The 13,968-nt window shown below is 41.0% G+C and overlaps 1 protein-coding gene across 4 annotated transcripts in view; it reads left to right on the top strand.

Moving 5' to 3' along the window:
* LOC132080272 (protocadherin alpha-C1-like) overlaps nt 1–13,968 on the top strand; it is a 112,261-nt gene that overhangs the window by 64,932 nt on the left and 33,361 nt on the right. For all 4 annotated transcript variants that reach the window (XM_059483332.1, XM_059483333.1, XM_059483331.1 and 1 more), the window contains exons 2-3: nt 8,089–8,147; nt 10,253–10,341. In XM_059483332.1, coding sequence (XP_059339315.1) covers nt 8,089–8,147; nt 10,253–10,341 — 148 coding nt within the window. The remainder of the gene's footprint in view (nt 1–8,088; nt 8,148–10,252; nt 10,342–13,968) is intronic.

Genomic DNA, 13,968 nt, shown 5'->3' with positions numbered 1-13,968 from the left:
TCAGCTCTGACACTTGGTTATAATGAATCTAATCTATGCCATGCATTTTGTTTCTAGGTAAATACTGAGACTTTCAGGGTGCAGTTGGTAAGTTCAGTATATGCGTCTGTTGTTCGAGATTCACCTCATTTTTGCAGCAAATGCTGTACTGAGTGTAGCATCCTTCCCTGTCTAAAATTGCCTGCTGCTACAGAGTGCTAAAGAATGACATATCTAATCTTACAGTTTTGATGGGAAAACTCATTGCAGGAGAAAAAATAATCAGTGATTAGCTTTGAAATCAAAAGTGTACTTTATGGCAGTTATGAATGTTTGCTGTTCTGCTATCTTCCTACCTAAGTAAATCTGTTGGATTTAGAAAAGAATATTATTGCAAGGATCTTGCTAATGTGGGTGTATTTTAGTTGTCTAAAAACTACCATCCCTCCTCTGATAATGTTTGTTCTACCCAATGCTGCATTTTCTGCTTTCTAGCCTGTGACAACCCAGCGACATCTTTGCAGAGAATTACAGCAAGTCACCATCATTAAGTTACAGAGTGACAACTTCGAGCCTGCTGGGTTCCTATTGAAAATTGTTAAATACCTATGGTTTGACCAGCCATGTATTAACCTTTGCAATGTTTTCCCACAGTGAGGAATTAATGGTTGCTTTATTCTGGCGTGCAGGAAGCCTGCAGTTGGTGTGTGGTTTGCATGATCTGTGCAGTTCCCTTTTTACACATGTTGGGACTGAACTCAGCAGCACTCACAGGAGAGACTAATTCTGGTGCACAAAAGGAAAATCTTGCCATTACTGTGTGTTGTTTGTATCCCATAATTGGGATATGGGATTGTGGCAAGTGTAGGATCAGTTTGTGCAATAATGTGTGCTATGCCCCAGACAGGGAAAAGTCAAGGAAATAACTGGTGAGATAGAAAGGAGCCTGTCTTGTGTATTCTTGCCACAGAAATAGTACTAATTTATTTATTCATTTCTACTTTTTCACATATGAAGATGTTAGCATCTTTAGCAACTGGCTTTTGTTGAGCAAAGATGCCCATATCTTAAGGGCCAGCAAGTCTTCCATAAAAATGCTTTTAGTGAGTAATGATCATCCATTCAGCATTAATCCATTTAAAATTAATGCACTGTTTTTCTGTAAATCACAGTGGCAGGGTACAGGGGAAGTACTTTTTCCTCTTTCTCTGCAGTTTCTGTATCTTAACATTTTTCTGAGTGTAATAAAATGCCTGGAATGTGTTTGATATAGGAGGGAATATGGGACATGCTCTATAAGCATCTATGCTGAGGAATCAAGGAGTGAAATACACACTTCATAGCTGATTTTTGGGGTGGGAGGTGTGCAAGAAGAAAAGCAGTGAAAATGACTTCACTTTGGATGCAAGTAGGAAATCAGTTTAACAAAGAGATTCCTATCACATTTTGAGACTCACTCCATTGAATGCAAGGAATTAGCAAGTTTTGATTACCAGCAGAGATCAGGCAGTGGCAGAAAAGCCAACCCAAACTTGTAGTACAAAAGCAGAGAAATGTATAGAACAAACTAATGTATAGAAACAAACTAATGAGTGCTGCCTGTGTGGAGTTGTCATGCAAAACGGGAATCAATTATTGAACTCATTCTGTGTGATTTAAACAGAGGTGAAGTTCTGACAAGTCTTACTCATCACAAATTCTTTGCTTTCTGCTTCTTAACCTGTCTTGTGGCAGGACATTCTATAAAGATGTATCAAGGCCATGTGCATATGAGGAAATGGCTGAATGTAATGGCACTCACTAATTACTAGTTCCTAGCTAATTACCCAGGGAAAGTCACATCTTTCCCCTGTTTCAAGCTCAGCGTTTGCACTGAAGATGCCATCAATTGCTTAGCAACACTGAATTCTGCATTTTAAGGATAATGATCTTTGCATTATTAGATTTCAGAGAACTGTGTTTCTCTTTTAGTTAAAGTGAACTTTGAATCAGCCTTTAAGAGCCTGTGCCTTCCCTTGTGAGGCATAGCAAGGCAGTATTGTCCTTGCACCAATTTACAAAGTCAGTCTCTGATCTGTGTGTTACTTTTGGATAATGTGAACAGGTCCTTTCTTTGTTTTCTTCCACACAGTTTTTGGAAATGGATTTTTTACTGTTGTTGTTCATTGATGAGGATGGGATCAGTTTTGCTATGCACAGATAACCATACCTAGGGTTTTACAGTAGTTAATATTTTTTAAAATGTTGTTTATACAGTGAGAAGAAAATATTTCCAAGTAATTTGGGATTAATCTCAGTAACATTTGGGGCAATAAGTCTTAGCTCCTTTCATATTTGCTGGTAAGGACAAAGATGCTAACAATTACACTAAGTTGTGGCTGACTTTATTGGGCCATTAGAAGGATACAGTAGAAGTGCAAACAAGTGCATTAAGATTAGGTAGGGGCATTTTTGTACCTGGTGAAATTCTGACTCCTGTGTGGCTATTCCTTTTATACTGCCAGTGTTGTGATGGTGGAATGGAATCTTATTTCTGCAAGATAGCTGCTGCTTCTGTGCTCACCCTGCTTACCTGCACAGTCCTTTCTGGATTGATAAGTATGACTCAGACCAAGGGTGTTTTGTAAAAGAGGAAATGTACTAATGCAGCTGCACTGAAAATCCTGGGCATGGTTATTGCTGTCAGGAGGCTGGTGATAAGGGTAGCAGTGCAGGGTTAATGGATATTGCTCTCTCATCAGATAACTGCTGCAGAGGGACCAGGCAGGCAGTGAAGGCAAAATCAAGGGATCAAAAAATACTGTGGCTTCATTTCTGCTGCTGTGAGTGTTATGGGCAGCCTGGACTCCTGACTTTTGAAAGAGGGGTGCACACTCTATGAAGAGGTTGTGTGAGAAGTTGTGATTTTGTTACTGGGCACTGCTGCAGTGATGATCTGTCATTTTCAGGAAGGGTTTCAGTGCTTTAGTCTGGAGTCTGTTTCCTCAAATTCCTGTGAAGATGCTGAATGTTGTCTGGGTAGTGTCTGGTCCTTGGTTTTTCTTTTCATCATTCTTGTTTTGTTCTTACATCCTGAACAGTTAAGCTCATTTCTTGTGCCTTGCATCTCATGACAGCCTTTTCCCTTCAATGCAGGAAATAACAATCAAACCAAAATGTTTTAACAGGAGTTTTCTGTCACAGAAGGCAGCCTGGCACATTCTTAATTATCAAGTTGGGATACTGGATAGGTCTAAACTCTTTTATATTATACATTTCCTTGTACCCTTTTTTGTGTGGTGACACATGTGGATGAAAAAATATGTTTCATGTGTTGGTCAGAAAAAAGGTTGTTGCCCTGTGGACACTTTTAAAGAAAGTGGAAAAACCTGCACACTGTTGATGGTAAGACCCAGGAGATCCATTGGAATTTTACAGCAGAGCTGTTTGCTCTGCTTCTGTCTCTTTCTCTGTATTTTTCACTTCAAAACCAGCTTGCTAAACATGTGGAGAAAAGAAAGCAACAATGGAGTTGAACACATTTTGATACTGCTTTAAATATAAGCATGTTTTGAAGTGTCTAAACCCAGTAACCCCAGAGCATTGTTTGTAGCAGTCTGTCCAGGAGATTTCTCTCAGAGGATTTAAAGGTATTAATGGTGGAATGTCTTACAATCTCAGTTCAAGAACTTAAGCCTTTAAGAAATTCTCCAGTCCTGCTGACATTGAAAAGGTTAACTATAAATGTTTGTTCTTTTGTTTGATGGCAGTGTCTGAGCTGAGCAGGGACAGTGCTCTGTGCTTCAGGGCACTCAGGCACTGGGTTTGAGGCTTATGCTGTGCCAGCAGAAATCTGCATCCAAGATTAGGCAGAGGTGTTTTCCTCCTCTTGGAACTCATTAAATGTACTTTACAGAAGCACTTGTCTGTTCCCTTCGCCTCAGTTTTCTCAGAGTTAGGAATGCAAATGAACATTCCCAGACTTTGGCCTTTTGAATTACACCCTTTTCCAGTTTCCTTTTTGATTTCTTGAATGATAAACACATTTTAAAATAGTTTGTTCTCCACATCAAGTTAATTCTAAACATTTACAGAAGGAAAGCAGGAATAGAAGCCTCTGTTTCCTCATACCTGTCAGCATTGTCTGACTGGAAAATAAGCAGACCCTTATGTGGTTAGTGGTTCTAAAAGGCTTTTATTAATGCTTCAAAGCAGGTCCATTTGATAAATATACCTTATGTCATTCTGTTGTGCATTTGTGTGGAAATCAGAATGAAGCAGGATGTTTTTAGGAGTCTCAGCATCTGGTAACTGTTTGTAAATATTTGATTCATGCTTCTCTATCTTAAGAAGGTTTTGTTCTAGCAAGCACTGAAGTGAAAGGTAGTGTTTGCCTTGATCCATTGAATATGGGATCTGGGCAATATTTTAAAAAATCAGAAATTTCTTCTACCCCAGGGAGAAATTCTTACTGTATTGGATAAAAAAGAGAGCTGGGGAAAATGTTTGTAACAATACATTTTCAACTAAACTTATTCTCCACAAACCAATGAAACAATTCTTCAGTTAACCCACTTAAAACAACTGTGTGACATTTTCCATGAGCTCTCTTGCTCCTAAGATGGCTCTGGTTTACATTATACATTCCCATTATCAGATTTCCCAGTGGGGTTGGTTGTTTATGACCAGAACCATTAATGTCTGTGGTTATGTGGTTGGCAAAATGTGAACCTGGTGCCTGGAAGAAGCAGCAGGAGCAAACTGGTGGCATGAGGTGCAGTGACAATGTGCCTTTTCTGGGCACCTGGGTAGATTCTGCCTCCTCTCACACTATGATGATGATGTTCTGTAACTGAATCAGGAAAAGCAACTGATGGGAAAAAAGGGAATGGTTTATTACTGCTGTGCTGGGTCATGGGATTTCTCTCACCTGCTGACAGGACTGCTGGACTTGCTATGTGACTTCCCAAAATCTCTGAGGAAAGTGGCAAGCTAAAATTACCTTCAACCTAGTGGAATGTGCTGGATTGTGATAAACGGTCTTGTAATGAGTGGGGCGGTAAAAGGAACAATATTGTCTCCATCAGCATTGTGTGACATAGTGAGAATGTGGGGATTTACATCTGGAGAGCACCTGGACCCCTTCAGAGCCTGTGTTCTTCTGTGTGCACTCGCACGGCTGTGCCTTGTCCTGGTGGGGTTGGTTTAGGACACACTGCACTGCTCACAGCCACATCTGTGACAGGGCTTTGCAGAGGAGCCCTCTGAGAGCTGCTGTGCAGCCCCTGGGACTGCCTGAGGACCCAGCTCCACTCTGAGGTGCTGCCCTGGCAGGTTCAGGGAGGGCTCTGCTGAGGGTGGACTGTTCTTAACCAGAGATATAAACCAACCCAGCCTTGTAGACTGTGAATTCCTCTTGGATTTCTAAGAAGCAGCACTGCTGCAGCTGAGCTGGGGAGGGAATAGGTTTAAAACAGAATTGCTGAATAGGTTTGCTGCTTCTGCTGTGCTCAACCTCTGTTCCTGGTCATACTTTATTGCTTTTCTAGTCCAGTCTCATTTAGAGAAGTATTGGAACAACTTTTCACTTATGGCCAAAGGAACTGGAAGAATTACAGTCTGTAGCAGAACAAAAGGAGAAGGCAGTTATGCTGACAAAATAGAAATTTCACTGATTTTGTCAGTTGCAGGACAGTGACCTGTGGTAACACAAGTGTGGGACAAATGTGCCTCTTGCTGAGCTCTGAAAATACCCAGTCAAGCAGCAAGCACATGGTAAAACTGGGTGAAAATAGGTCTGCGTAAAGGCAGGCTGCTGCCCAGCTGGCTTGTGCTCTGGTTCTTCCTCTAATGACTTCACAAAGAAGTCACAGATACTGATTTTTTCATAGTTTAAAATGCCCCAGCCCCTGACAGTCAACTGTGGCAATAGTTCCACCTCCAGAGTACATTTTTCTCATCCTTCCTTCTTCTGCTCCTCTGGGAACAGCACTGCAGCCCTACCCAAAGAGACATAGCAGAGAGAGAGAACTGTTTGGGAGGAGCCATAAAGTGCCAGAGTTTCTGGACAGAAACCCTTGGAAACACCACTCTCCTCATTTCTCTTATATTGACATGTAAAGTCTTGGTCCATGCGTGTGAAGTGAAAAAATGTTTAATTTCTAACTGAGTTTCTCCTGCCACCATCATCCATATAAGATCTGATGTCCAATTGCAAACAGAACAGAGATTTTTGTTTTCTAGTCAAGATTTGGAAAGTTCTCATCCAAAACCCTAAAATCTGTGTACTGTGAGTGAGTGGTCGCTTTCCTCATTTCTCACTCCCATCCAACTCGTGTCAGACTTTTTCAGTGCTTTCATGTAATCCCACTTTATCTGTGTTTTGCCTGGGACTGGTAAGATTCCTCCTCCTCATATTGCCTACAAGCCTGTACAAGTTAATAACCTGCACCTCTCAAATTGCAAAATAGAACAAGAAGTCCAGCAGTTCCCCTGCTATAAAAAAATCCCCCAGCAGAAGAAAAGACAAATCCTCTGGTGTCAGCACCCTTCATACTCAAGAAAGGCAAACTCAGGAGAGGCTCTGATCAGTCTGTGGTGTTCTCTGTCCTCTTTCATTGACTGTTACTACGTGGTTGGCTTTAGAGTTGCTTTGACATCCCTGGGACTGGGGCCAAAATGGAATTAATCAGAAAAGACTAGAACCATGCATAATGGGCTTCTTGTCAAACCACTTTCTGCTAAACTCAGCAGAGCCTGAGCATGACAGAGAACAGGGGGCTAAATGGGAAGGAAATTGCTAGCACAGATGTTTAATGTGTGGCTGCAAGCAGCAGCCTCCTCCTCCCTTTTGTGTAGCTGAGACCATAAAGAATACTCATGTGTGCATCATCCAAGAGCATCTCAGCCTTGAGTGATGCTGGACCTGGGAAGTGTGGTGATAGAGCAATACTGTAAGTTGTAATTGCTCCATTTTTGTTTGAATAAAACCTATTGATCTAGGGAAAAGCATATGCCAAACCTCAAGAGGAAAGATAGAGTTGGCTTTAAATAATTTAGAACATTCAACACTTTCTTTTTCTCTTTCAAGTAATGGGGTCAAATTCATTCCTGATCTGCCTCCAATAATTTGAAGAGAATTAAACCATTACTGTCATTTATTATTTGTGTGATTGGCACAGTGCAAGACACATCAGGTATGGATGCAGTCCATTATGTTTTTGGATATAAGTTCTGTCTTTGGATTCCAGTGCCTGAACTTAAGCACTCACTGTAGTATCACCTACAGAATAATGTTTTTAGTATCCTGAGAAATAACCTTGGTATGTCCTCAGGGCTTAATTTTAAGGGACCTGAGCTTGCACTCATAGGCTGGAGTTGAAAATTACAGTGACAGTCCCCTGACAATATGAAAAGTATTTTCTGGGAGCAATTTTTGATCAACAGAGGATTTCTTAATTAACTCCTTATTTAGCAAGTCATGCTGCAGCACATCAGCATATGCTGAGGTTTGTTGGTCAGAGGGCATTGCTGGCTATTTTCCCCTTCTACCTTTTATGCCCTCTCATGAATATGGAGAATCTAATAGGTTTTGGTATTATGGACATGTCTGTCCTCAATAAAAGACTTGCTGCAGTCTGCAAATCTGATACCATCCATTGCAGTCCTCTGCAGTACTCTGAATTCCAGCAGAAACCTCACTGCTCCACGTCCCCTCACATTTATACACCCTCAGGCAGATAATATTCAATGCAGGAGTCTGAGTTTCCTCACCTTATCAGGTAAACAAACAATATATTTTCTGGATTTCTGATGTTGTTTTTTTTTATTTTATCCTATGCTCAAAATGTTGATGAATGTATGAAATATCTTTCCACCAGTTTGCAGCATTAAATGTTGTTCCACAGAGATCATCTCTAGCCACAGGCCTTGGTGTGCAGACAAGTTTATTGCACAGACACTCCCTGTGTGCCCATTTGAAAGTTTCTTTAAATTTATAGGATGATTTGGCAATTCACAAAAATTTGCTATATCCATATAGGTATTTCTGACAAAATTAGCCAGATGCAGATGTTTTCTAGCATGTTTTACTGCCACTAACAGCATTGTCCTGGGCTTTTGTTTCTACAGCCAAAACACCCCAACCCGGACTGGCGCTACTCTGCATCCCTGAGGGCAGGAATGCAAAGGTATGTGTGCTGTTCCCCAGAGAAGGGGAATTCTGCCCTTTTCCTCTGTGAAAAGGACAAAGTTTCTTCTGATGCCCTAGACTGATGATATCTGTGCTGAGATGGAAAGCACCTGAGTTCTGCTGCTGTCACTTCCAATCTCCACGTGCTACAAATTCAGTCTGACTTGCATCCTATGCTGTAGAGCTGTGCTGTTCTTTCCTTTTACCTTCTGCTTTTGTATCCATTGACTGTCAAGGCATAATTGTTCCAATTATTGAATCATTTAATTGTCATTATATACTTTTTGTTTATTTTAAAGCTCCCTGCAATCATCAGTGCTGATGTTTCAATAGTCACTCTGCATTTCCATCTTGTTTCTCATTACCATAAAAGTAGCTGTTCCTGCAGCAGGTTTATTAACCACATGCTGCAATCAAGAAGATTAATGCAGTTGAAAGGACTTTTTGAAGATATGAGATGGATTTTCAAAGCAGGAAAAGTGAGGCTTTTGTCCAAATCTCTTTAGACGTCTTTGAAAATCCACTGCCTAATACCGCAAGCAGTCTCTGCTATAATTTTCTGCTCAGTGCACTTGGATAAAGAGAATTACACTAAAATTGCAACTGTAGAGCCTAAATCAAACAGTATTTTTGCTCTCCCTGAGTAGACTAGAAAACTGATTCTATGTTCCGGTGTAATCTGATGTGATTGATAAGATTCCTGTCCAGGTGTAAAGGCAATTCTGAGGCTGCAGCCATTCCCAGTGGCATCACAAAGTGCAGCATTGTATGAGTTTCTCAGAATTGTTGGTGCAGTGGTGCTGTACCTTTAGCCAAGAGTTTTTATGAGATTAAAGTTCTAAATTCAGAGTCACACTGTGCTTCATGTGGGTGAGGACACGGAGTGACTCCTCTGACTTTGAGATGCTGTGTAAAAAGGAATCTCAAGGACCACAAGCAAAGGAAGACAGAGCAAGCTTGACTTTGTGGCCTACAGGACAAGCTCTTTTCTTTCTTTTATATTCCTGCTGTGACTTTCAATTTTTTATGTAATCCATTACTGCAAAATCAATGCACAGTCTGGGGAGCAGGATCCTGAAGAAGGAATTCCGCCTACCTGAGCATTTTATCTCCTGGTCCTGAGTCAGGGATGCTCTTGTGGATCCACACTCCTTTCTATACAAAGTACAAGATCTTATCTGAAGCTACTTGAACAATTAATGAAAAGTAAGAGCTTATTTTAATCCCACAAGACTAATGGGACCCTTCTGGGAAATTTTACATGTTCCTCTGCTCTCTCACATCAGCAACCCCTGTCCTTACCTGAAATCTCAGGTTCTGAGCCTGTGTACCCTGCTCAGCTGATGGTTTTCATAAAATGCTGATTTTTTCATAAAATTTGTAGAAATGTGGTGCCCTGTATGTCTGCCACATTTGGATGAAACTGTCCCTTAAATTCAGCTGGAAGTGTGAAGCCCATGAGCAGAGACAGGGATACAGCCACGGAATCCTGTTTCTCTTAAGGAACAGCATATAAACATCATACTTGGTTTTGTATTAAAATTTGCAGATTTATATTAAAAGTAGCAGATTTTTTTCTTTTCCTTCCATGTAACGTGCAAATTGGTGCTTTTGATGCCCAGTGCTCATGATGTACCCTGTAAAATTTGCTGTATTAGTTTTTGCATTTAAGAAAATGCATTTCTCTTCCATTGCTCACGAGAAATGTGCAGTAACCCAGGAAGGTGGGATTTGTAAAAATGGCATAATGACAGAAGCTCAGAACTAATTCTACTAACTTTTTAATAATTTGCCAAATGTTGCTACATCCTAATAGCAAAGATGTGTCACTTCCTTATTAGTGCCTCCCATTCAATGACAGCAGTGTCCTGCAGGTGTGTTTGTTTTATATTTTATTCCACAACTGGGTTTTAGTAAATAATTAAAGGTATTTTTTGCAAGTCAAAGCAGCTGCTTCTCATGCTGCTAGCATCATGCAGTACTGTAGGAGTAGCTGCACAGAGATAAATAGTTATGAACTTTAAAGAGTAGCAGGAAAGGGAAGTGCTGTGAAGTCCAGGGCAGAAGGGACCTGTATAACCCAAGAGTGATATTTGCTTCCAGTGCTGTGCATATGGAGGAGGCAGGAGTCCTGCGTGGAGGAGCAGCAGGGCCTGACCAGCAGTGGCCAACAGTGTCCAGTGCTACAGCAGGTAAGGATGTGAAATCCAGAATATTTGTCAAGAACTGATGTTAGCTGCACTAGACCTCCTAATGCTGTAGTTACTTTTTGCTCTGTTTTATATCAATGAGTGAAGACCCTCAGATAAGCTCAGCTCATCAGAGCATGGTGCTAATAACCCCAAAGCTCTGGGTTCAGCCCCTGTATGAATTCCCATTCCCTGAGGACTCAATATCCTTGTGGGTACTTTCCAACTCAGAATATTCTGTGATCTGGATATAAAGTTCTTGTAAATTATTTTGTGGAATTGAAATAGAGAGGAACAATAAAGCATAAAACACATCTTTTTCTTTACTCAGTCTCAATTGAGCATTGGAGATAAGAGTCCCTGATCCCAGCTTTCACCCTGCTTTTGGAGGTCACTGGTTTGTGTAATGGAATAATGGTTCAGTTCTGATGTGTGTATTCAGGTGTGTGCATTCCAGAGCTGGTTTGCCCTCCATTTCAAAAGAACAGTAAAACTGGCCTAGGAGATTATCAGTTTTCCCTTTGTTATTTTTACAAAGCCAGTAAGTATCTTTGAATGTCTCTTCTCATTTTACTTTTCTGTGGTGAAATCAGACCTAAATTTTTGCTAGCTATTTTCATTCACTCATACATGAGGATGGAAACTAAAATGTTATTTATTTGTCAAAATAAATGACAAAAAGCATGGTTTAGAATGTAGCTTCATTTACTCTGTCACTGACTGATGACTTCACAGCAAGTCAATAAGAATTGGCAGAAGGCTCTCATGGAGTTTAGAAAAAAAAAATAAACTGGATGTTTTGTAGTGCAGACAAAAAAAATATTCTCACCTTTTATTTTGGAGCAGGAATAATATAGAGACATAGAGGAGCAGTCAGTCCCTGTTTTCAGCCATTTCCAGCAAAACTAAACTGTAAATTCAGTGGATGCCTGTGGAGGGTGGTGAGCCCTGTATGGCAGCTCTGTGAGCACTCAGTCAGGAATTGACATGAGGAGTGATGCCCATGTCACAGAGGCAGCTCAAATGCTGGGCAGTGGGGTCTCCAGCAGCAAAAATTATAATTACTTCATTTAATCTTTTGGTGCAAACGTTTCTTTCTATTTAAATGGGATTTTCACCTGGATAAAGGGCTGAGGAACAACCTGAGGATTTGCAGTCACAGTTACAACATCCACAGATTAATGGTGCCCAGCAAAACCTGCACTGGTCTTGCAGAAGAGCTGTTTGCAGAAACAGATTTGGGAATTAATTTAATATATCATGGAGCCCTAGGCTATGATCAGCTAGGGGTTTGAGTGCCCTTCTTTCTGCTGCAGGCTTTGCAGGAACACACAGCCTTTGCAGAATATGAGGGGTGTGTGACTGTTGAGCTTGCATTTGAAAATGTCACCACAAGAACACTCCAACCTTTCCAAAGGCTTCCCTCAGGCTTTGGCTGCGCTGATCATCCTCGACTGAGCACTCAGTGCTTTGCCTCATACCCAGTTCAATATGGATGCAAACATTCTCCCAGATGTTTTCATGCTGGTGCTGCCAATTTCCAAAAGCACCTGAATCTAAGTGCAAAGGTAGGATGGATCTGTCATCTGAGGAGGTGCAGTGGCATTTGGGGCCCAGAGCCCTGTTCCTCTATCTGGAGTCCTGCTTGCTATTCTGTTTTGGGTCTTATCATTTTGGACTTGCTTTGTGAACCTGAACATCTCTTTGTTTGAGCAGCAGTTACCCTTGGCTCTTATTGCTGCTTCCTTCCATGACCTGTGAAGCACTTGTGCAATGAATGCATCCCAGCACAAAGAAGATTTTGGTTTGTCTTTGTGCCCTCCCAAGGGATTAGTGACCCTGATGTTTACATTCATTAGACTTTTTTTATTTTTTTGTGCTGAGTTTCAGATAATATTCTTCTCCTCTCTTTGTAACCTAAAGCTTTAGATGTCCCTGGTCCTTAACAGCAAACAGGTGTTTCATGGAGAAATCTCAGGATTAAATGTTGTGTTAGCTTTTGTAACCTCACTACATCACATATTTAGCAAATTACTACCTCTGCTTTAGAATCCTGCTACAGTTTCCCACAGATATCTCTTTCAGTGCTTCTTTCCTTCTTTGGTTTAGGTTCAAGATTTGTAATAATAAGTCAAGTGTTAAATCAGTAAATCCTTAATTCCTAATATATGGCTGAACTCCAACATCATCACATTTTTCAACAAATATATGTTCCTAAAAAAAACCTGGTCCTTATTTGACTGGCAGCATTCCTGTTGACTTTACTGAGTATTTCATCCATGCAAAGAACAGTGAATCTGGATGTGGCATTTTTAAAATTGTGTTTGCATCTTCTCAGGCACCAGTCCAACCCATTGCAGGTTTGCAGCTGGGAGACTTCTGGGTGAGGTGGGACAAGAAGGTTCAAACTCCCTCTGGCTTTGAGTTTAGCTCTCTGGGGCATCTTGTTAATCTCTCACATGCTATATAGTGAGATCAGGGAATGAAGACACATTTCTGGTTTCTGCTTCATGTTCTTTGGCAGTTTTTGCAATTCTGTCGGATTTTAGATGACCACTAATGTGAGTGAACTCTGTTTTTTTGATAACTAACTCAGAATAAATGGAGCTTGATTGGCAAAAGTGATGAGAGCTCAATACAGAAACTAAGATGAACAGAAATTTTGCTCTAGACATAAAACACTGAAGATTTCTGAATAAATCAGAGTTATGAATAATTCAGAGCTTAGAGTTAGCAGGCATTAGACAAATCTATGTGTATTTCTCTGTGCTGCTGGTTCCAATCTACAAAACAGAACTGGTGTAATGCAAATGCTTCAAAATGCATTTTTTCTAGACAAAACCAGTCTAAAGATGCTTTCATAGCACATGCAAGACTCAGGAGAACAATAAGGATTTGTGATGAAAAACAGTCATGAGAAATTTCAACTCCTGTAGTCAATGTAGACTTTATATGTGTGCAGTAAATCAGACACTGGGCCACACACTATATGTAGAGAGAGGAAAATAAAAGACTTCCATTCAGACAGTTCTGTAAAAGAGGAAAGGATTTAATGATAAAATCTGCATCTGAAATCTGTAAGTGTGTAGGTGAAGCTGTGGGTGAAATACTGGCATCCCTGAAGTCCATGTCAATAGCCCACAGACTTTCAGGAAATTAGGATTTCAGTGTCTGCCCTTATAAATATGCACAAGAGACATAATTAAGATTGCCTAGGCAAATGCCATCCTAAAATACACTCATTTTTTAATTCTGATTTTGCTGTGGTAGCATTCTTCTAAATATATCTGCTATTTCTTTTCCTTTTCTCAGGGAATTAGCTGGGGAGGAGAGGTGGTAACGCTGTTTTGTAAAGCTTCAACAGGTCAATGTCCTTCCTGTGCTGGGGCCTCAGAGTTATTTCAACCTGTCTGCACTGCCTGGGCTCTCCCAAGGACAGAAGGACAGCAGCCAGACCATCATGGACTGGTTGGCAGCATTTCAGGAAGAAATTGTTCCTTGTGAGGGTGGGCAGGCCCTGGCACAGGGTGCCCAGAGCAGCTGTGGCTGCCCCTGGATCCCTGGCCGCGCCCAAGGCCAGGCTGGACAGGGCTTGGAGCAGCCTGGGATGGTGGAAGTTGTCCCATGGCA

This window comes from Ammospiza nelsoni, chromosome 16 (genome assembly GCF_027579445.1).
Source record: "Ammospiza nelsoni isolate bAmmNel1 chromosome 16, bAmmNel1.pri, whole genome shotgun sequence".
Lineage (NCBI taxonomy): Eukaryota > Metazoa > Chordata > Aves > Passeriformes > Passerellidae > Ammospiza > Ammospiza nelsoni.
Note: the sequence above shows the minus strand (reverse complement) of the source record. Positions and strands in the feature narration are given on the sequence as shown.